At 44.8% G+C, this 23,441-nt stretch overlaps 1 protein-coding gene across 6 annotated transcripts in view; it reads right to left on the bottom strand.

Moving 5' to 3' along the window:
• Window positions 1–23,441, bottom strand: part of AUTS2 (activator of transcription and developmental regulator AUTS2) — a 1,045,632-nt gene that overhangs the window by 326,354 nt on the left and 695,837 nt on the right. For all 6 annotated transcript variants that reach the window (XM_060258686.1, XM_060258689.1, XM_060258688.1 and 3 more), the window contains one exon: window positions 18,374–18,403. In XM_060258686.1, the coding sequence (XP_060114669.1) occupies window positions 18,374–18,403 (30 nt within the window). The remainder of the gene's footprint in view (window positions 1–18,373; window positions 18,404–23,441) is intronic.

Raw genomic sequence — 23,441 nt, 5'->3', positions numbered from 1 at the left:
GGTGGGGTTTCCCCCACCGGCCAACTAGCCAGAAGCAGGAAAAAGCCCTGGAAAGCAGGGCATCCCCCACCTGGACCTGGGGACCCGAGGCAAAACAGAGGGAGCTGAACAAGAAAGAGAGAGCATACAGGGTAGTCAGTGAGGAAAGAGGAAGGAGGCAAAGCAGACAAGTAGAGCCAGGAAGAAACAGTGTGGAGTAACTGAAGGATTACTTGACTTAACAAAGGGCTCAAGGCACGTAACACAGCAGAGTCTATCTGGTTTGTGTGCGCTGACAAGAAACAAAGTTACATAGAGAGCCTCTTTATCTTTGCAAAACTAATATGAGTCCTTTATTGTAGGGGACTCCACTCTAAGGATAGAGACAGGTTTCTCATCTAGTCTAACTAGCTAGGATGGATAGAGATGCAGGTAGCATGTCCTGTACTTATGGTGCCAAGATGGAGAAAGAGCTGGACAGTGTGGAGAGAAGATGTCTGGAAGGAAGGAGGTTTCCCTGAGAATAGAAATCTACACATCAAAGGGATAGCATCAGAGGAGTATAAGGGAAAGATGAGCAGGGTTTTAGCCTATCTATCTCTCAGACTCTCTTATAGTCTCCTTTCTGAAGTCTCAGGCTGAGACAGCACAAAGTCCTTCACTTCCAACAGTAATGAAATTAAAAGCTCCTTCCAGCTCATAATTCTAGAAAAGATAAAGAGGTCGGAGGCAGAGAGCAGGCTACATGAGGACAGGGATGCACTTCAGTATGGAAATGCAATCGGTCCCAGTGGCCCCAGTGAGGTAATTCATTGCCAAAGCCATGGGGTTAAAAATGTAGGCCCTGACCCCATTTCTGAATATCAAGACTCACAACTAAGGCTGCCAAGTTCCCGCCGGGAGTGGGGAATCCCCTGCCCAGGAGGGCTCCAACCCACCGGCAGGGAGCAGACAACTGGGGGGATCCCCACCCCCGAAGAGCCCTATTGGTGTGCTCTGTCCCTGGTGTGATGACATCACCCAGAAGTGAGATCATCATGCTGGGGGCGTCGTGCCAGGGACATTCTAGGATTCACACTAAAAACTCTATTGTACAACAGAGTTTTATTGCAAATCCTAGAGTGTCCCTCATGCGACATCCCCAGAGCGACGTCACTTCCGAGTGACATCATCATGCCACAGCAGCAGAGGGACTTGGCAACCCTACTCACAACAGAGCTTCCTGCCAGGAAGGAAAGACTGCCAGTCAGTTGGGCAACCTCATGGCAAACAGAAGAAGAATACTGTAGATTTATACCCCGCCCTTCACTCTGAATCTCAGGGTCTCAGAGAGACTTACAATCTCCTTTATCTTCTTCTCCCACAACAGACACCCTGTGAGGTAGGTGGGGCTGAGAGAGTTGTCACAGAAGCTGCCCTTTCAAAAACAACTCTGTGAGAGCTATGGCTGACTCAAGGCCATTCCAGCAGCTGCAAGTGGAGAAGTAGGGAATCAAACCCAGTTCTCCTGAATAAAAGACTGTGCACTTATCACTACACTGAACTGGCTCTCAGAAGTGGTGCCCCTCCTGCTTCACAGTCTCCTACAGAAAGGTTCTATTGTGGGGAAACAGCTCACCCAACCCTAGGCCAGATGTGCTCCTGGTGAACATCTGCTTTGCCTTTGGAGAACTGTGTATGCAAGTCATGACTTCTTAGGACTGGTTTACCTGTGCCAAAGCACGAGGTGGTGGAATGCTGGTAGATAAAACAATAAGGAGACGGAAGCCTCAATGAACTGACTTCCTAAAAGGAAGCTTTTTAAAAAACATAATCAGACTTTACTGTCAACTTGCTTTCTGGGATTCCTCCCTTTAACAATGGATAGAGAGCCCTTTCTGAAATTGCTGCTTGCTCCAAATCCAAAGTGGCAGGGTTAAGTGGTACCCCCAGTTACACTGCCCTTAATTTTTTAGCTGACTGTCAAGGTCTGCTCAATTGTTGCCCCTCATGTTCACAACACGTCATACCTCCAGGACCTGAAAATAATTTGCAGCCTCAGAACTGATTCACAACTACACATTAACTACTGAGCCACTGAGCTTCCCGCCTTGTGAGGAATTGACAGGACAAATAAGTCATCCAGAAACCCTACAGGATTAAATCACTTATTAGAACTTCCAACCTAACTGCATTCTATAAATGATACCTTACACAAAATAGTATTATCTCTATGTGGTTCAATTATACCAGATAATATAATAAGCTAACTCAGTTACAATGCTGCCATTAGGAGTAAGTGACTATTGTGCAGTCCAAAATTCTCCTTCATAAAACCTCCCCATTCGGTATGCTTTTCTGGCTACAGAAGAAAGGATTTCTCTTGTTCCATTCCGTTACTGTTCCAGAATTCCACTCTGCCCTGGATTTCACTTATCCTGGATTCTAGTTTTACTAGTAAATTTTCTAAAAATGCTTCCACAGTTGGAACATGTATAAATTGTGGCATATTACATTTCATCCACATCTTCCCTTCACTCCCCACTTGACACTGAGAAAACACTGTAAAAATTAGTGTGCTTACAACAACATCTTTAAATCACTGAGAAAACACTGCAAAAACTAATATGCTTACTACAACATCCTTCAATCTTGCATACTGGTAAAACACCAGAAGAAAAAACAAAATCTTGATACTCCCACATTGCCTTTTTTGCAATGTTTTATTAAAGTGTTCTGTTAGTAATGCAAATGTCAGCTCTGGGACTATCTTCAACATACGCAGACCTCTCTTGATTCTCAGAAAGAACAGCAGCATGAGGAACTGTGGCAGATGAGGCTCACCTGGAGTTGGCCAGATCTTTATATCCTCCCAGGGCCATTACATGCCTGACAAAAGTGTTGGATTCAAAGCCTGCACAAATCAATACAACATATTTATCACCCAGCCCCCTTACAATTCAAGCAGTCTCTGAAAGAAGATAACGTGTCCTTGAGGTGTAGGCACTGGTTCTCTCAACCAGTGCCAGATTAAACCCTGTGGAGGCCCCGGGGCAGTCAAAATCTCAGGGCCCCCTTGCAAATTATCTCAGAGTCGGAGCACCCGCCCCACTGCCCATGGCCCCCGCTGCAGCCTGCAGGCACCTTCTCAAAAGCCCCTTTGACAAAGCTGCGGGGGAGAGGCAGAGATGGGCAAACTTGGCAACACCAGCAGCAGCTGCTCCAGGCAAGCTGGGCAAGGAGCGGCTCAGTTGCTGGCTACACATGCAGGCTCCAAGGGCTGCAAGCAGGGGGAAAAACCAGGTGGGAGGGGAGACGGCCTGGGGCTCCTAAAGGCTTGGGGGCCCATAGGCCAGTGACTACTTTGCCTAATTGTTAATCTGGCCCTGCTCTCAACAGGGCATAGCAGTTACTTATGAGGTTACAAAAGCATAGTAAAGCAGGCTTTAGGGTTTGTAGAATCTTTCGGGGCTCAAGTGCCGAGTTCTACTGGAGAAAGTTTCTCTTCCAGACGTTTCGTTCTCAGCTGCAGAGAACATCCTCAGTGGCGTTGCAGCCGGAGCAGGCGCTCTGACCTTCTTGGCTGCTTTGCATTGAGTGGGGCCAGGGCTGCTGGAGAGCTGCTATTTCTAGGCTGGAGGGGGTGTGGTGAAAGGGCAATTGGTTTGTGGATGTGTCCATTGTTTGGTGGGGCTTCCCGGAAGGGTAGTGGTAAGCAGGTTTAGCTCTGCTCCCCCAAAAGTTTTCAAAACAGAGGTAAAAGAGTATCAACAGCATATGTAGCACAGTACAGAGTACACAGAATGGCAAGGGCACTTGACAGCAAAGGGATGACACAAATGTACTGAAAAGCGGTGACAAAGTATGCACACACAGTACTTTCAACAAACTTTGGTATTTTTTTAAAAAAAGAAAATTCCTACTGCTTCAGTTCCCTTTTGTAAACAAAGCCAGTAATCTACAACTTCAAAACATGGGTGAATTTAGATGCAGAAACTTTCAAAAATGTTTCTAGGAAATACAGAGCTTCCAAGGAACATCTTTAAAGTTAATGAACCAAAAGGCAGCCCTTGCTTCCTTTCTGGACCAAGGCATGATCTGAAATTTCTTAATTCTACTGTTTCAACCTGCAGTTCCATATATTAATTTTATTTCTGCCTTGTACAAACCAAACAAATGATTCTTCATTTTCGTGCTGTTTCCATGTGCTGAATGTTCCTGTCAATATATCTCCTTTTCTGAACATTTCGTGTCTATAAATCAGCATTTTATAATACTCATATAAATGATGTACACAGTAGGTGTTAATGCTATACAACAGGGGTGGCCGATGGTAGCTCTCCAGATGTTTTTTGCCTACAACTCCCATCAACCCCAGCCATTGGCCATGTTGGCTGGGGCTGATGGGGGTTGTAGGCAAAAAGCATCTGGAGAGCCACCGTTGGCGACCCCTGCTATACAACTTGCATATAAACACCATACAATGTGTATACATGACTGATGATACATACGAATAGGGCTTTTTTTTTGTAGCAGGAACTTCTTTGCATATTAGGCCACACACCCCTGATGTAGCCAGTCCTCCTGGAGCTTACAGTAGGCACTGTAATAAGAGCTCTGTAAGCTCTTGGATGATTAGCTACACAAGAGGGGTGTGGCCTAATATGCAAAGAAGTTCCTGCTACAAAAAAAAAGCCCTGCATACAAATCTGTAAATCCTATGGTGAAAAGTGGAGAACCCCGACTAAACAAATAGAACATTAAGTCAATTAGGAAACATTCACCCCTCCCCAGATAGCCCCAAAGCATTTAGGACATAGATCTAGACAACAAGAAGATGATATTGGTTTTATATCCCGCCCTCCACTCCGAATCTCAGTCTCAAAGCGGCTCACAATGTCCTTTACCACAACAGACATCCTGTGAGGAAGGTGGGGCTGAGAGGACTCCCACAGCAGCTGCGCTTTCAAGGACAACCTCTGCCAGAGCTATGGCTGACCCAAGGGCATCCCAGCAGGTGCAAGTAGAGGAGTGGGGAATCAAACCCGGTTCTTCCAGATAAGAGTCCGCACACTTAACCATTACACTTAACCACTACACCAAACTGGCTCTCTTGACACAAGATCTTGACACAACTGAACAACAGGATGTTAATACAGAGTGAGGACACTTAACGGTACAGTCTCAGAGCTACACCCTTCTTAGTCCATTTCAGACATTTTTGGCTTTAAAAGGAAGAACTCCGCTCTGGGCCCTCATGGGGGAATGGGCAGAATATAAATAAACTAACGACAGCAACTACTACTACTCTCCTGTGACCTGCAGCATCATTCTAGGAGGCAGGTCAGTTCAAGGTACTTTGTTATCCCAAGCAAAATACAACCAATGCCTGTTGCTGCAGGGACTGGCTCAGACCCGGGTATCAACAGAGTGGGTCCATCACCGTCCATGTCACTTACAGGGAGAAACAAGCTGAGCCTCTGTGGTCCCCTCATATCCCAAGCAATTGCCTTGGTGGTTTCTCTGGAGAACCAGCCTTGCTCAAAGATGTATATCGAATGGATATCTCCAGGGCTTTTTTTGAGCAGGAACACACAGGAATGCAGTTCCGGCTGGCTTTGCATCAGGGGGTGTGACTTAATATGCAAATGAGTTCCTGCTGGGCTTTTTCTACAAAAGAAGCCCTGGATATCTCATCCATGGAATATTAGGAAACCATCCTGTCCCTTAACAGAATAACTACTGTGCGATCTCTACAGAGTCCCTTGCCTCTCAATCCTTCTTGCCAGGATAAAGATCCTTTTCTGGCTCCAGGCAGCAAATGATGCTTGCAGCTGAACCGAAGGATTGATTATGCTTGGCAGTTTTACCTCAAGTTACTCTAAATGCTGATAACTGTGCTTAATCACACAGTCGGTCTCTCTAATCCTCAGCAAGGGAAGAAAAACTCAGCATTTCTTCTCTTATGTCAATTGTGACGAAGGTGCAAATCAGTGTGTGCAAACAGCAAGAATCCTCACTTAACCAGGACTAAATAAGTCCTTTGCAGCCTGAGCTAATGTGGCTCAAGGGGGAAGCTGGCCACGGCTGGAGACAGCATGAGAGAGAGGCATCATTCAAACATAAAAGACTATGGCTAATCATTATGTGAATGGCACTGTGGGATCCTTCCACGTGTTCCCCTCCCCTAATTCTTGGTGAAACAATAATAGACTTGCAGCCGGTCATAACTTGATCTGACCATAAATTATGAGTTGTACTGAGCTTCTCTACAATTCCTGCTGTTAAATCTAGAGCTGCAGCCATACACGACGATGCCGTAGAACAAACATTTGCAGCTGGACTGCCTTGTTCCCTCAAGAAAATCAAGTCCCAGTTATTACTATTCCACACAATTTTGCAATAGACAACATAAGAGAAGCCATGCTGGCATCAAAAAGTTTAAAAGTGTTTATTAAAAAGAAAATGAAGCTGCCTTATACTGAATCAGACCCTCAGTCCACAATTTTTTTTGAACAAAAAATATTCACAAGGCTACTTTTGGCACAGAACCAGAACGAGCAAGGGATTCAATAGAAATGGGTAAAATACAGTTCCTCCGTTCCTCTCTCTATACATTTATTTATTTATTATTTGGACTTCTAGGCTGCCCTAGAAGGGCAGGGCTCAGAGCAGCTTACCTCAAGACATGGCCTATTGCAGGGGTGTCAAACTCATTTGTTATAAGGGCCAGATCTATCGCAAATGAGACCTTGAGGGGCTGGAACATGTTGGGTTGGGCCGAGCCATGTCAGGCCGGGCCATGTGTGTACCTATTTAAGATTAGGTAGCAAAGATATAAATTTTATAAAGAACACAAACACAAATATATATTTTTAAAAAACTTAAAACATGCTAAAAACATTAGCACTCGTTGGTCTTAAAGGTGCTTTCTTTGTATTTCTCCCATGGGATCCAAGGAATTGAGCAAAGGAAGCTCTGGCTCTTTCCTTCCTTCCCCAGGGACTGGGGGGGGGGGGGAGCCTCAGTCAATAGAAGGAGGAAAGGTTTGGCTCAGTAGCTCTGCTGTGCAATTGAGTAACCCTTGCAAAACAAGCTATTATACAGAAGGAAGCAAGAGAGAGGGAGAAGGAAACAGATGACAGCCAGATGCTCGGGGGCCTGATAAGAGCCCTCTGGGGGTCTGATTCAGCCCCCAAAATGCATGTTTGACACCTATTGGATGTTAAAGAACAGGACATGCTTCTTAGTCTAGGAAGTTACAGGCCTCTACAGAGCTTCATTACCTCGATGTTTCCTTCAGGTCTGCAAGCCAGCACATGGTTAATGGCTGCTTCCTTCAGAACTCATTTAAGAGTTCTGCCTTCTCTGATGGACTCCGCACCAAAAAGATCTTCCTCCTCACTCCCCTGAGTTTTACTACCTCTCTTTCCCACACCCACTGACCAGGTTCAGAGAATTTTTTCCTGAAGTTTCCTTCTTGAAGTCTCTCTAGTATTTAATTCCTCCAAATCTCTGTTCCCTGCTTGATCTCGCTTGATCTTTCCTGTTAGATCTATTAACATTTGTATGAAGGTGGGCTGAGATATATCTGGAAAACAACTGAACAGACTTCCCCTCTTCGTGCCTGCTCTCTGTCCAGAAAGAAGGGGGAAAAAACTTTTAAATCTCAGAGTGAAGGTTTTGCTCATTTCAAACCTCCAAAGGAAAAAAAAATGCATTTCTTCACAGAACCCAGCTCTACCAGACAATGCTCCCTCTAAGCTGTGGAGTCTTGTGAGCAAAAATTCTACTTCATGAGAGATGGGCATAAAAGTTGTGAGCTACTGCATAAATTAGTTTGCTCAGGGGCCATTTTTCCTGACAAAAATGTTTAGAGGGAACAGTGCTCCCAGATCCTAGTTTGACTCCGGAAAGCACACTCACAAAGAGTAAGTAAATCTTTAAAAAACATGAAACAAAGGAATGTTACAAATTCTGCAGATCTGTGTCTCCCTCTTAATTTGAAATAGATGTAGATATAGGTCTAAGTCCAGGTGAAATGTGAAATCTACATACAAAATACATTTCCCTTGCTGGATGTTCTTATTTGGCTTTGCTGCCATGACAGTTTAGCTGATTGTTTGAGGGTGGCCTCAGAGTTGGGGGTGGGTGGGGGGAAAGCATAATGACGAGACAGGGGAGGAGAGCTTGTCTTGTCCACTGACATTGAGTCTCCTTGGTGTGGGTAGCCTGGCCCTTGGAGGGATCCATCAGCAGGCTTGCCTAGAGCGCAGGCAGGAGTCAGGAAACTAGCCAGAGAAGCTAGTAAAATTTTAATGCACTCTGTAGTGTGGTCATGTCATACTCACTCATGGCAAATAATCCCCGATGCCTGCAGAGGTAAAATGGAGCTGTAATGTGCTTGCCTCCTAACCCGAGCTGACAGCGATGATGTACGACTACCATTAGCGGAAAATATCACTTCAACTAACCCATGATCCAGCTCCGCTAAGGGTCATATTATCCATGAGGAACAAATTACATTCCCAAAGTAAATACAAATTTTCTACACAAAATGGGCACCAAAGAAAAGAGGACGGGGAGGAGGAGTGTGTGTGACGGGGGGGAGGGGGGGGAAGGAAGAAGTTGGAGAGGAGAGAGAGAGAACGGGAGGACTGTGTTACCTATGACAACACACCGCTGAGTGACGAAGATGGCAAAAGACAGAACAAATAATCCCCAGAGAGAAGCCTGTAATGCGCACCATTTTCCTCCCTCCTCACATCTCGGGATCAAGAACATCTTCTTAATGCCGGTGTCTTTGCTTGGAATTTTATCACCACTCTCATGTCAGGGTTGGACTGCAAAGAGTGCTTCTTGGGAAGGAAGGGAAACGACTCTGGGGTTTCCCAATTAATGGGCCTTACAGGTGAAAGGAATTCCTGAAATACAGACCAGTGCAGTGGAGATCGCCAACAAGAGGGAAGAACAAATGTCCCCTATTTTGCTTCTTTCTGTCCTATTTATGTTTTTATTGCTCCTTTTGGTTCTCTGTTTTTTGGGTTCTTGCCTTTTGGAGACTGTATCATGCACAAGTTGTAGTTGTATGTGCGCATGCTACGATAGCCACAACTGATTTACAATGACAACAGCAAGAGGCTCTTAAAGAAGCAGAAGTGGATTATCATTGCCTTCCTCTGCACAGTCTTCCTTGGTGCTCCCCCATCCAAGCGCTGGCCCTGCTTAGGTTCTAAGATCTGATGAGATCAGACTATACTATACCATTTCTCATCCTCTCGGTTGCTTATTTTTTTGCAGTACAAATGCTATTAATTTAAATTATTTTAAACTTCATGTATGTTATGAGACACAAAAAACCAGTAAATGGCCTTCTAATAAAGAACTGTAATTTCACAGGTGTAGAGAGACAGCTTAAATTGGGGGAGACCAGGACACTGTCCACTATATAGTAGATTAAAAAGAATTAAGAGAGCCAGTTTGGTGTAGTGGTTAAGTGCGCAGATTCTTATCTGGGAGAACCAGGTATGATTCCCCATTTGCAACTGCTGGAATGGCCTTGGGTCAGCCATAGCTCTCGTAGGAGTGGTTTGTGAACGGGCAGCTGCTGCAAGAGGTTTCTCAGCCTCACTCACCACACAGGGTGTCTATTATGGGGGGGGGGAGGTAAAGGAGATTGTGACCACTCTGAGACTCTGAGATTCAGAGTGCAGGGTGGGATATAAATCCAATATCATCATCTTCTTCTACATTGGAGAGGTATTTCTTTCAAGGCTATTGACTTGCCTACCACCAATGGCTCTGACCTGGATGGCTAGATCTCAGAAGCTAAGCAGGGTGGGCCTTGGCTAATATTTGGATGGGAGACCACCAAGAAAGTCCAGGGTTGATATGCAAGGGAAAGCAATAGCAAACTACCTCTGAACATCTCTTGTCTTGAAAATCCTATGGGGTTCACCATAAGTCAGTTGTGACTTGATGACACTTTACATACACACGCACAAACACACACCCCACCACCACCACCACCACCACCACCAATGAGAAACAGCTTTGAGCTGTGGGCAGAGTTTGGACACAGAGTGCAGGAATGCATTTAAAGAGAGGGAGAAAAAGTTCTCTTTGTCAGCTCTCTCTATCCCGTGCATAATTTCATAAACCTCTATCATGTCCCCACTGAGTCATCTCTTTTCTAAAATGAAAAGTCCCAGACTCTTCAGCTTTTCCTCACAGGGAAGGTGTCCCAACCCTCTAATCATCTTGGTTGCCCTCCTCTTCTGCATTTTTCCCAGTTCTATGATGTCCTTTTTGAGATATGGTGACCAGAACTATACTCAGTATTGCCCCAATGTGCAGGGATGGGCACAAACTGGGAAAATGGAAGGTTCATCCTGGTTTGTGAGGTCACATGAACCTCCCCAAACCTCCCCATTTACTGAACTAGTTTGGTTCATGAGGTTCAGGGGTTTCTCTCCCTTCTGCTGGCAAAGGCTCCCTGAGGCCTGCAGAAGCAGAATTGAAGCGGGGGTGGGGGGTGGGGATCTTGTAAAAGCCATTTAAATGGAATTCTCTTTAAATGGCTTTTGCAGGCATGGTGCCTGCTTGCAAAAGCCATTTAAAGAGAACGCCTGGAAGGGAGGGGGAGCAAAAGGGGTTGCTGAACTAGATACAAGCAGGGCTTTTTTGTAGCAGAAACTTATTTGCATATTAGGCCACACACCCCTGATAAAGCCAATCCTCCTGGAGCTTACAGGGCTCTTAGTACAGAGCCTACTGTAAGCTCCAGGAGGATTGGCTACAACAGGGATGTGTGGCCTAATATGCAAAGGAGTCCCTCTTGTTCCCTTCTTTCCCAACACAAACCCTAGAATCCTCTGAAACCACATGGAGGGTCAAGAAAGGGTCATGGATAGGGATGAGTATGAACCTTGAGTTCATGAACCAAGAAGAGGCAATGTTTGTCACAATATTAGGTTCATGACAAGATCTGTGCCCATCCCTACGCAGTATTCCAAATGAGACCACACCCAGTGTTCCCTCTAAGCTGAGTTAGCATGAGCTAGCTCACAGATTTTTAGCTTCCAGCTCCCATATTTTTGTCTTAGCTCAGGAAAAATGGCCCCAGAGCACAATAATTGATGCAGTAGCCCACAACTTTAATGCCAGTAGCTCACAAAGTAGAATTTTTGCTCACAAGACTCTGCAGCTTAGAGGGAACATTGGCTGCACCAAAGATCTATACAGGGGCTTTACAATAGGAAAAGGAAAGGTCCCCTGTGCAAGCACCAGTTGTTTCCGACTCTGGGGTGACTACCTGAAAACCCAGCTTCCACCGGGGATTGAACTCAGGTCGTAAGCAGAGTTTAGGACTGCAGTACTGCAGCTTTAACACTCTGTGCCAGGAGGCTCTTAGTTTTACAATACTGGCCATTTTATTTTCAATCCCTTTCCTAATAACACAGAGTTTGCCATTTTTTCACTGCTGCAGCACACTGAGTCAAAACTTCCATTGAGATATCCACACTACAACCCCAAGATCTTTCCCCCTTTTGGTCTCTGTTTATTCAGACCCATTTGCTTATGCTTTGAGGGGGGGCGGGGTTGTCCCAATGTGCAGGGTTTTTTTGTCTCAATGTTCCTTAAGCTGAAAAGGGCTTTCCCTGACACCTGCTGCTTGAAATCCTTTAAATGAAGATACCAGAGGTGAAACCTTACGCTGTACCACTGAGCTACGTGGCCCCTTGTAAGCAGCCCCCCTAGCAAAAGGACGCCAGTCGTCCAGTTTTATCAAGAGGTTGCTTTCCCTTTGAAATGCCACTATTATCAACTCCTGCCATTTGCTGATGTTCTTCCCCCTCCGCCCCACCCCTCGGTGACAGATCCAAGAGATCACTGCCTGTCTGAACGAAAGGGAAGTTTCCACTTGTCAGTTAAACCAAGGAATAATACACAGCATCTCTTTATAGTGTGTACTTTACCTGTCATCCAACGGGCCATTATCATGTCACGCCAGAGTGCTCTTTTCTCCAGGTCACTTTGTTTAAAATGACATGGATAATGCACATGTCAGGGAACTGACAGTCCCGATCGTCCTTCAGAGATTTGGAAAAATATATATGCCAGACGAGCGCCTGTTCTTATCTGGGGTCCACGTCTTGGTCTATCATCTAAGTCAGGCGGAACATGATTTCTCCAGAGAGCACTTTTTTTTTTCCATTTCCTGATTTTAAAGAAATCAAATAAGCACCATTTGTCTTCATCTGAATATGCTTGACCTGTTCAAATGATGATGTGTCACATTTTTTTTTTTAGAGGAGGCAATGTCTGCTGAATGACAATGAATGTGTGAGACCATCCAATCTCTGGCAAAGGCTGTTCAAACAGACAATGTTAAAATATCCTATAGACCTATGTCTATACATGTTTCTGTACACACAGGATATTTCAAGGCGGCTGCTTCTTTTTTTCAAAAAAAGGCAAGCTGTAAAATGAATTTGCACCTTGTCAAGATCAAGAGGTGAGAAGGAAAAAAATGGAAATAAAAAAAATGCTTAAAAGCATTCTTCTCTTTTACTGTGGAAATATTGCAATATGGTTTAGAGCAAGGAACGCACAAGAATACAGTTCTAGCTGGCTTGGCAACAGGGGGTGTGGCCTAATATGCAAACGAGTTCCTGCTGGGCTTTTTCTACAAAAACGCCCTGTGTGAAACAATGGTGATGTCAGGGGGCATGGCCTAATATGCATATGAGTATCTGCTGGGCTTTTTCGAAAGAAAGAAAGAAAGAAAGAAAGAAAGAAAGAAAGAAAGAAAGAAAGAAAGAAAGAAAGAAAGAAAGAAAGAAAGAAAGAAAGAAAGAGTAAAGAAAGAGTACAGACATGGGGGGTGGGGAAGGCTTTACAAAAAGGGAATCACACTTCAAAGGAGAAATCATGCAGTGGGTAACTACAGTAATGAGTACTGGCTTGATAAGTATTTGCATAATGTGAAGTTGCTCCAGCACTGAAGGTGAGGTGCACCCACCCATCCAAAGCAGGAGATGATGGGATTCGTAATCTTTAACGTGCAGGTGAAGAGAAGAGAGATGCCATTGTTACACTTCTGAGTAGCTTCAATGTCCCTTGTGACACTGGAATAGATGAATGAACCAAAGATGACCACAGTTCAGTTGGGGACAATGAGGGCTTCCATCTGGTTGGCATTTCTGCCTCCCTGTGGGGCAGTGGCACAATTTGTACTAGTCTTGTGCTATTTAATTAAAATTTCTGCTGTATTTAATTGTTTTAAATTGAGTATCTTAATGGTGAATATGCCTTTGTTGTGCACCGCCCTGAGCCCTCTCTTACGAGTAAAGGCAGTCTAGAAATGTGAAATGTTGTTGTTGTTGTGAGGGCTCACCAAGGGGTCAGGGCTGTCAAGCCCCTCTTCAGGTGGGACTGGGGAGGATTTAAGGGCCACTGAAATAGGCATAGGGGCTGGCAATCAGGAGAACAACAAGGAATCCATGCCCATCGAGAGGCAAGGGGCTGCTCTTCCTGGTCCGACACCTGTATTGGGTGAGAAACGTGCTGGCAGTTGTAGGAGTTAGAGTAGTCCTTGAAAGGGCAGCTTCTGTAAGAGCTCTCTCAGCCCCACCCACCTCACAGTGTGTCTGTTGTGTGTGGGGGAGGGGGAAGGTAAAGGAGATTGTGACCGCTCTGAGATTGAGAGTACAGGTTGGGATATAAATCCAATATCATCATCATCTTCTTCTCCTCCTCTCCTTCTATCTTTGGGGGAGCACACTGCTTGAGGCAACACAACACAGAGTCCTGTATCAAAAGTAACTAATAAACCACTTCAGCAGAACGCGTCTGGGTGCTGCTTAATGATGATGTTGATGATAGGATAAATGTCTGCACTACTGCTATCAAACACACACACACACACAATGAAGTGTTGTGTTTCCATCTCATCCTGAATTTCCCATGTTTGCGCAGTCTGGCTTATGCATGCGCACAGAAATTTTCTATGTGGCCAGAAGACGGAGAAGTCAGTTTGGCTCTATGAGTTGGTCTCTCCTTACGGAAAGGGGGATTTGCCCAGTAGCAGCTGTGGTCTCTGCTACTCGCTTGATCTTGTGGACGGTGTTTGATTTGGTGAGAACTGAAAGAGAGCATCTTTCAGTCGTAAGCCTCATCAGAGTTGGACAGAACATCCTCTCCCAGAATCGACTTTTGAACTGCCTGCCAAGAACCTAAGGACACTGCTGTTCCAGGCAGGATGCACAGATAAAGCAAAAGCCTGAAGAACAATTAATGCATTTGTGCTCCCCACTAACTCAACATTTCCCCCTGTTTTTCAAATCCCTCTTCCATTTCAAATCCCCAAATGCTCATTGCACAAGCAAAGTCCAGTTCTGATCTGGAAGCCTTTCAAGACAACTGAAGTCAAGGGAAACCAATGGAAGTGCAGCATGGCCAAGGAGTCTTCTTAACTCTGATGGCTCACCAGGATAGCAAAAGAACCCTGGCAATGACTCTCCTGCCTCATTAACCCCAGTTCCCCCCAATAGCGTGTTAATTTCAGGTGGATAAAGCAAGTTCATCATGTTGTCCTATGCAATTGGGAGGCCACAAAAGCTCACTGGGGAACTCATCCCCTCTTAATTGTATGCTATCTCTGCTTTCCAGCCCCTTGCAGCTCCTGAAGCTTTTCCCCTTTTCTTTGTTCTCTTCTTTCCCTCCTACACATAGGCCCGTAGCCAGGAATTTTTCAGGGGGGGGGGGCAGAGGTGGTGTGATGTCACAAAAATAAAATAATATAACAAATACCTGCATGCACACTCGCTCCAATAAAGTCCAGGTGGCTCTCCTTCCAACCCCCTCCTCCCACGCCTCTCCACCCAAAAGGCCAGCTTGTCCAGGAGCACTGCCAGGGCAGGGGAAAGCCAGCCAATAGGAGGCACCTTGATGTGGTAGGGGGCGCCACCTGCTGTGCCCCCGCCTATACACCTCCCTACTTTCTTTCTCTTCTACTATCTTCTCTCAGCTACCCCTTGTAGATTCTCCCTTTTCCCTGCTTCTTTTCATCCCTCCATCCCCTATGCTCCCACTTTTTACCCATGTCGCCATCATCTCTCCTAGCACCCTGGCTTTGCTTCTCTCCACCTTCTTTCCAGAACTGGATTAACAATTAGGCCAAGTAGGCATTGGCCTATGGGCCCCCACGCCTTTAGGGGCCCTGAGCTAGCTCCCCCCCCCCACACACAGTTTCCCCCTGCTTGCAGCCCTCCCAGCCTGCACACGCAGCCAGCAAACTGAGCTGCTCTTTGCCTGACTTGCCTGGTGCGGCTGCTGCTGGCATTGTTGCCAAGTTTGCCTCTCTCTGCCTCTCCCCCACAGCTTTGTCAAAGGGGCTTTTAAGAAGGTGCTTGCAGGCTGCAGCAGGGGTTGTGGGTGGTGGGGTGAGTGTTCAGACTCTAAGATAATTTGTATGGGGGGCCCCAAGATTTTGACTGCCTAGGGGCCTCCACAGGGTTTAATCCGGCACTGCTTCTTTCTAGTCATTCCTGCCTGCTCACTCCTCCCCCCCACCTCACTCCAATTTGTCAAATGAAATAGCAGCAGGCATGGTGGATTAAATACAGATTGTTCACAATGGCTGCCAAATTTTCAAAAAAGCACTTTCACCAAATTTTGACATTTGAAAACTTCACTCCCTTTTATCCTCTCCTTTCAATAAAGCTCCAGGTTTGTGCACACATTTCCCTTACCTGTGTATGGCCCCACTATGTGGATTTTTTCTTTTTGATCTGCAGATCGAGACTGAGTTCAGAATTAGATGTGTTTTACAATACTCTGCCATACACAACACTCTTACCGGGAACTATTTGTCAAAGGCCTTTATTGAACAATTTGATCACATGTAACTTGGTGGTATGGCCAAAGGTATCCGGATTATGTGTTGATGAGTCAAGAAGGCAACATTATCACAATACATCATTGTTTATCAACAAAGATATGCTGGTTATAATGAAGTAAAGATAGCACATTTATTACCAAAAGATGAACTTCCCATTCAAAGATAATCAAGGAACGTTGTTTCCATGGAAAGGATGATTATATCAAGAAATATTCTCATGGAAATTAATGTCTGGCATACCATGAATGTTTTAAATCCATTACAGCCATTTATTTATGTGAGACACCATCAGAGTGATAACTGTATTGGAGCTTTCTTGGTTCTACCATATTAGTGTGCATATTGTATGGCACCGATATATCCCAGAATTTTTTTTTTAAAAAAATGGTTTGAAATGTAGTTGCACATATAGAGACTTCAAAAGAAAATAACTTCCTTGCCCTTCCAGTGAGTGTCAAAACTCATTCAGCGATGCTAAAACATTGCTTGAAGACCAATGCCAGCATTCGATATAGCAGTGAAGAAACTGGTATAAGCATTTTGCAAGAATACTCACAATGTTATATTGGTACTCCAAGCTGAGTGACAACTCTGGCAGAAATCTGCCAGTAAACCACAATAATTATCTAGATGGTGAATTGCATTTTATGTAGACACAATTTTGCTTTCTGGAGGTGATTGTTTTGGTATCCCCAGCTCACAACCACCCATGGTGGAAGTGATCCCCAAGTGAAGAACCCATCCTTAATGAAAAGGAGGATGTGGCAGAAATGGAATCTGCCTGTTAGCCGATCACATAGTGTGTCTTCTGTGTAGAACATCTGGGATGATGGAAAGAAGAATATCACATATGGTTGTTGTAGATTTTTTAACATGACATGCTCTGTCACGTTAAAAAGAGAGAGAAACACCCTGCAAGTTAAAAAGGGGGGGATAAAACTAGCACAGCAATAGTCAAAGGTGAACGTCAGGTCTCACAATGCCAAGACCACAGTCACACAGCCCGGAAAATCTACAACAACCAATGGACTCCAGCCATGAAAGCCTTCGACAACATATAATATCACATATAATGGCTGGTGTGGTTGTAGAATGCACAAAGCCACTGAGATACCCAGAACTTGACAGTTGTTAGCTGATAACCATTGTGAGAGCAAAACATACTTGTAAAGCATAACTAATCCCAATGTTAGAAAGAAGCATGCATTTAATTAATCATTATACATGTTCCCAGGTATCCAGAAACACTCTTCATGTACTACAGGTTTCTAAGTAAAACCCCATTCCAGACTTCACCACGTTCAATTACAAAATTACCCCAAAAGTGTTTACGCTTGGGAAAGTGATTGAAAATTATATTCTGCTCTAATAACAATGGTTGCCAACATCTGAGATGATCAGATAAACAATACCTTTGTTCTATGATATATACAGGTAAACCAATTCTGATATACAGGTCGACCAATTATGTGAGGGCTGGCATGAAAACCCATTATCCTGAATACTAACATAGATTTTGAACCCTTTATTTCAGACAACCTCTTACAATCTCTTAAAGGTTATTTGATTTATTTAATGTTGGGATCACACCACAACATTTTAGAGATAGCATAATGCAAGAATTTGACATATTGGCCACATTCTGGTTAAAAAAAAATGTATGTCTTTTTTTTTTTAACCATTACCTGCCCCTTGAATAGTGTGAAGAACTGTTAAGAAAATGTCAGTGACAAGAACATAGGGTTGACAGACCCCTGATCTGGGCAGGGGACCCCTTAAGTCTTTGGGGCTCCAATCTGTTGGCCCTCAGCTATCTAATGGGAAACCCCACCCCCAAACAGGGACATCGTCATCATGTGACATCCCTGATGTGATGACATCACTTATTGACAGAATGTGACACATTCTGGGATTGGGACAAACTATGGTTTTGTAGCAAACCCCACCTCCCCCCCCCAAAAAAAACCCATAAAGTTTTTGCCCGAAACCTAGAATATCTTGTAGGGAGCTGGCAACCTTACAAGAACATAACTTTAGTGTTTTATCAGAGCAGACAGTGGAACAAAGTTACCTTCTGTAAAATATGGCCTAAAGAAATGATAGCATTAACAATTCCTTATGAATGTATTTCCTCCAAATGAGGAATGAAATGGCAGAATCTTGAGATAGAGGCTACATGTGTGGACAACACCAATACCAAATATTTTATGTTAAAAAGAGAGAGAAACTCCCTACAAGTTAAAAAAAAGGAGGGGGGGACTAGCACAGCAATAGCCAAAGGTTGTAGCCCATTCCACTCCCTGCTGGGCTAGTTTTATACTTGCAGAGTATTTTTCATTCATGTGGCAGTTGCCATATGAAGCAGTACAGTCTATTCTACCATCTGAGGTGTCCGTCACCTCTTCCTGGGACATGTAGGACAGGGCCTGTGACCATGAATCATTGCAAAAAGAGACTCTGATCAAGTCCCAAACATATGATAAAGGACAGGAAACAGTAAGTTAGTCCTACCTTCTCTTCTTGATCACTGTCACTGTCACACTGCAATGGAAAGGAAAGTCCCAATTAGTATAGATGAGGAAAAAAAAGAGATGCCCCAAACAAAAGCACAACACAAACCTTTCTGTATTGACAAATCTTCATTTCAAAGGCTGGTGAGTTCTACAATGATAGATGTGCTGTCTACCACATATGAGCTCTTCCTTGTGGTTGAGAAAGTGAATCCCAGTGTAGGCCCTTCCCATTCCATGGCTAATATTGCTCCAACAAATACAGCATTGTGGGGAGGAGACTCATTGGACCCATGTCCATTTCACTTATCTCTTGGGAAGCCATTTTGCTCAAAGAAGTCATTTTGTCACACATGCTTGGTGGAAAGTATATTTCAGTGCTAAGCAATCAGAAAGGGGAAGGCTAGGGGTTGTGGGGTGCCTGGGAGAAATGCGGGTATATAAATATATTAAATAACTAGAAGGACAAAACTCCAGGCACCCTGGTCACATTGGTGGGGAGTGCAATTAGACAAATTGAGAACCGTTTGTGCAAACAAGAATGTAAGCTATTGCAAGTGAGCTGTTGCCTTAGCACGGGTTCCTGATAAAAATACAGGCGGCCAGTGGAAGTGGCAGATGAAACACGAACAGAATCTTGGACTCGTGTAGCAGCACATGTTGGATAGAGGACTACTACCTCTACGCCATTTGAACATATGGTATTCCTGCGTATTTCAGAATGGAAATTCACAGACAGCAGGACATGTTACCAATCAATCACAGCACTGAAAATATCTCTTTGGAACTAGAGAAATAATAGCTGAACTTTGAGCTCTGTTGAGCCACTTTGATTTCTGTTTGGTAATTGTTTTTGAATTGGCGATATAAAGTATTCATGTGCACTTGTTTCAAAAGTTGTTAATTTCACAGTGTTTTCTTTCTAGTTTACCCAATCTGTACATTGTAGTTTTCTGTTTAATCTCCAGCTGGGGGCAGGGAATCCCCTGGTTTGGAGTTCCTCCTCACTGCTTCAGGATTATCAAACTGCTCCCCATAGGTTATAATGGAGAATCTGTCTGTGGGTATCTGAGGCTCTGAGGGGCTATTTGTTTGAGACAGAGGCACCAGATCTTCAGCATAGCATCTGGTGCCTCTCTTCAAACCGCCCCCCACCCCCAAGTTTAAAAAAGATTGGACCAGGAGGGTCAATTCTTTGATCCCTCCAAAAAGGTGCCACCATCCTCCATTATTTCCAAATGGAGGGGAGGCATTTAAAAGGCATACGGTCCCTTTAAATGTGATGGCCAGAACTCCCGTCAGAGTTCAATTTTGCTTGCTACAGCCTTGCTCCTGGCTCCACCCCCAAAGTACCCAGATATTTCCTAAGTCAGGCCTGGCAACCCTAAACTCTTGCATGGGGGAGGGGGACCCAGAATAACCTTTATTTTTATTTTATTTTTTTTAACAGAATGGCCTTTAGCCATCTTCAAGATATTTATCCAGACTGTTTCCAGCCCTCCCTCTACTGGCCTATCAATGACAGTGGAAGTTGGGAATGGGGGCTCACCACTGGAACTGGATCTAAGCACACTGGAGGGAAGACTTGCCAGTCTCCAGGTCCTGGCAAGGGATCCCCTGGTTTTTCAGGCTCCTCCACATTGTCAGCCAGCTGGCTGGTGGGGGAACCCCGACCCCAACAGCCACCATGTGCCTTTTAACAGCAGGTTTAGAAGAAAACTGCAACTGTTTGTATTTCTGAATGTGTGTGTGCCTTTAAATCTTGCAAGAGGAAAGCTGCAGAGGGGTGGGGCGAGCAGACAGAGCCAGGTGGCTCTCAGTCCCTCTGTTTATTTTGAGGAAAACTCCACCTCCTAGGCTGTTCTTTCATTTCCCCGTTAGTCTGAATAAGTAAGCAACATGAGTAAATTGCCCCAATGAGATCACAGAAGTGTGTGCTTGCTAACTGTGTTTATTTTGGCTGCTTTGTGAGAGTGTGTTCGCTTTCAGTTAGAGGAAGTGTAGCTGCTGGGGGACAAGGAAATGAAGATTGTATTCAGGAGAACCACAATGCTGTATTTTTATTTATTTATTTTAGAAGATAGGAAAGTCTCCCAGCTCCACCCCCAAAGCTCCCTTACAGGGCTTTTTTTTTTGTAGAAAAAGCCTAGCAGGAATTCATTTACATATTATGTCACCCTGATGTCACCATTGTTTCACATGGGGCTTTTAAAAAGAAGAAGCCTAGCATGAACTCATTTGCATATTAGGCCACACCCTTGGCACCAAGCCAGCTGGAACTGCGTTCCTGTATGTTCCTGCTTAAAAAAAGCCCTGGTCCCCAGATATTTTCTGAGTTGGACATGGCAGCCTTACTGGAGGGTTGTTTGTTCACAGAAATGATCAGCAATTCTTGCCCAGCGCTTAGCTGCCATCTTGGTTTGTGATTCCAAGGGCACCCAGTTTAGGGCTTGCATTTCTGCTAGGGGTCCCGAACCCTTTTGAGCCTGTGGTCACATCTGGAATTCTAACATGGTATGGCGGGTACAGCAACAAAATGGCTGCCACAAAATGGCTGCTACAGGAGGTGGAGCCAGCCACAAAATGATTGCCACAGCTGAACTTCAGACACACAGTCTGCCACACAATGCCACAGTCATTGGCTGTTTCATTGGGCTGTGGTGGCAGTGGCTCCAAAGCAACTTAAAAAAAAAATGAACAGCCAGTCAAATCTTGAGTAGTCAGTCAGAAGCTTTGTAGGGCAAAAGCTCCCTTGGCTCTATCTACTTCCTAAAAACACTTGGTGGACACCAGAAATTGTGTTGGCATGTGCTAGAGCACCCCTGGGCACCCCTGATTTATGCCTTGCTATGATTTGAGAGGCAGTCTGTGACCCCAACTAGACGATTTTACAGTTTTCCACTTAGGACTGATTTTATGCTGCTGTCTTTTTATTAACTGCTGGTTTTAACATAAGCATTATAATCATTTATATTTGCTTCTAGAGAGAGGCAGCACACCCCATAACCTACAGTTTGTGATTGTTTGCCACTCCATTTTCCCACATGGACAAGAAGACCATCCAGTTGGGAATGATGGCTATAGTGCAATGGCATCACAATACCCAATGCTATGTGGAAGGATGCAGCGAATGTGTCGGATTGCATTTTTTAAAATGGTTTCTTTATGCATTATTTAACATTGATATTTGTATTGTTCTTTTCTGGGAGGGAAAGGTTAACCCTCTGAACCATTCTCTAGAGGGGCAGGGTATAAATATATAATAATAAACACTTTTATTATGTTATTTAAGCCCTGCATTTTTCCCCCCTGGGGGCTCAAAACAGCTTCAAACCTCTGTCCTCCTTCATTTGATTGTCACAACAACAATCCTGTGTGGCAAACTAGACAAAGAGAGAATGACTGGGTGAGCGTCACCATGGTACGGTAGGGATTTGAGCCTTGGTCTCCCAGATTCTTCCTCCAACAGTCTTAAGCATTACACAATGGCAGGGCTGGCCCTGCCACTAGACAAACTAGGTAATCGCGAGGGCACCAGCCTTTTGGGGGTGCCAAATTGGGTGCTGCCCATGGGACTTGGTGACATTATCAATGGGCGGGGGGGGGGGGGCAGAAGTCAGCCTTGCCTAGGGTGCTGAATAGTCTAGGGCTGGCCTTGTACAATGCTGAACCCCAAATGCAGCCTGGGAAATATCCCTCTGGATGGTACCAACCGTTAAACTAGCTCTGAACCTTTACTAAATGCACTTCAAAGAACTTTCAGCGTCTGCTGTATTGAACTATTGGAGAGATGCATCCATCCTCCGGGGCCCTGAAGTAGGAAGCAACTGGCCATACAAAAGGAGCGGATTTCTTAAGTTAGGCAAGGGTTCCCACCCCCTATACAAAAATGACAGCTAGCTTTTCTTGGAAATCCTCTAACATGATGCCCAGGTGGCTCAACCCTTCCAACAAGAAAGGGGAGCAGGGCGAATGAAAGGGAACCGGAGGCTGCCAGAACGGTGAGTAAACAGGAAACATTTTTTGAAAACCAAGAAAAAGAGAAGCCAAAGAAGCTGGGAGCAAAGTGCGCCTCGAGGCAAAGTGTGCATAAACAAGGAGTTGCCAGCAAAGGAGAAGACAGGACGAAGGGACCCCTGAGCTTCCCCCAAAAGCCAGCAGGAAGCTGAAAGAGAGGATTTTCACATCCAACTGGAATTTGTTCCGTGATCAGCATTCTTAAACATGATCGCCGATAACTCTTCTTAACACTCCCGAATGACCATATTTTAACAGACGGAGTCACCGTGAGTATGTATTATTGAGAACAAAGGAAATGAAGCCCTTTGAACAAATTATACGTAGATCAGGAAAGTAGGAGAAATGCATTATGAAAGAGAATGGGGGGGGGGGGGGAGAGGAAGGAAGGAAGGAAGGAAGATTAGCTGAGCCAACTGGCTCCTGGGCATCTGGCAGCATTGTGGGATCCAGCCAGCTTGAGCCTAGCCACAGCGACAACCACAGCTAGGAAGATCAGGTCTTCTCAGATTTCCTCCTTGTTGCCTGCTGACATTTAGGCAAAGGGAAGAAATTGCTGGAAAGCATCACGCTTCCAGCGAACATCTGAAAGGTAAAACCACAGAGTTTTGCCCCAATCTTAGCTTCATGGTGGCAGCAGGGCAGTGACATGATGTCACTTCTGGGTATTATGCCATTTGTTCACAGAATCATAGAGTTGGAAGGGACCTGCAGGGTCATTCAGTCCAGCACCTTGCAGAATGCAAGAAGTTCACAGATACATCCCTCCCCCCTCCATACACACTCCCGGTGACCACTGTTCCATGCCCAGAATATGGCAAAAAAAAAAAAATCTCCAGGATCTCTGGCCAAACTGGCCTGGAGAAAAATTGCTTCTTGAACCCAACTTTATTCTGCTGTACTATTTAAAAAGAGAGAGAGTGGAAGCCTTGCTCTGTATCCTCCTAATCCTTTGCCACCTCCACTTCTGCTTGCTTCTATTGCATGTTTATTTGTCTTGTACACCACTTTGGGTACCCAGTGGGGAATCAAAGCAGGATATAAATAATAAA

The sequence above is a fragment of the Heteronotia binoei genome, chromosome 18, assembly GCF_032191835.1.
Source record: "Heteronotia binoei isolate CCM8104 ecotype False Entrance Well chromosome 18, APGP_CSIRO_Hbin_v1, whole genome shotgun sequence".
NCBI classification, from domain to species: domain Eukaryota; kingdom Metazoa; phylum Chordata; class Lepidosauria; order Squamata; family Gekkonidae; genus Heteronotia; species Heteronotia binoei.
This window is presented reverse-complemented; position numbering and strand designations above follow the sequence as displayed.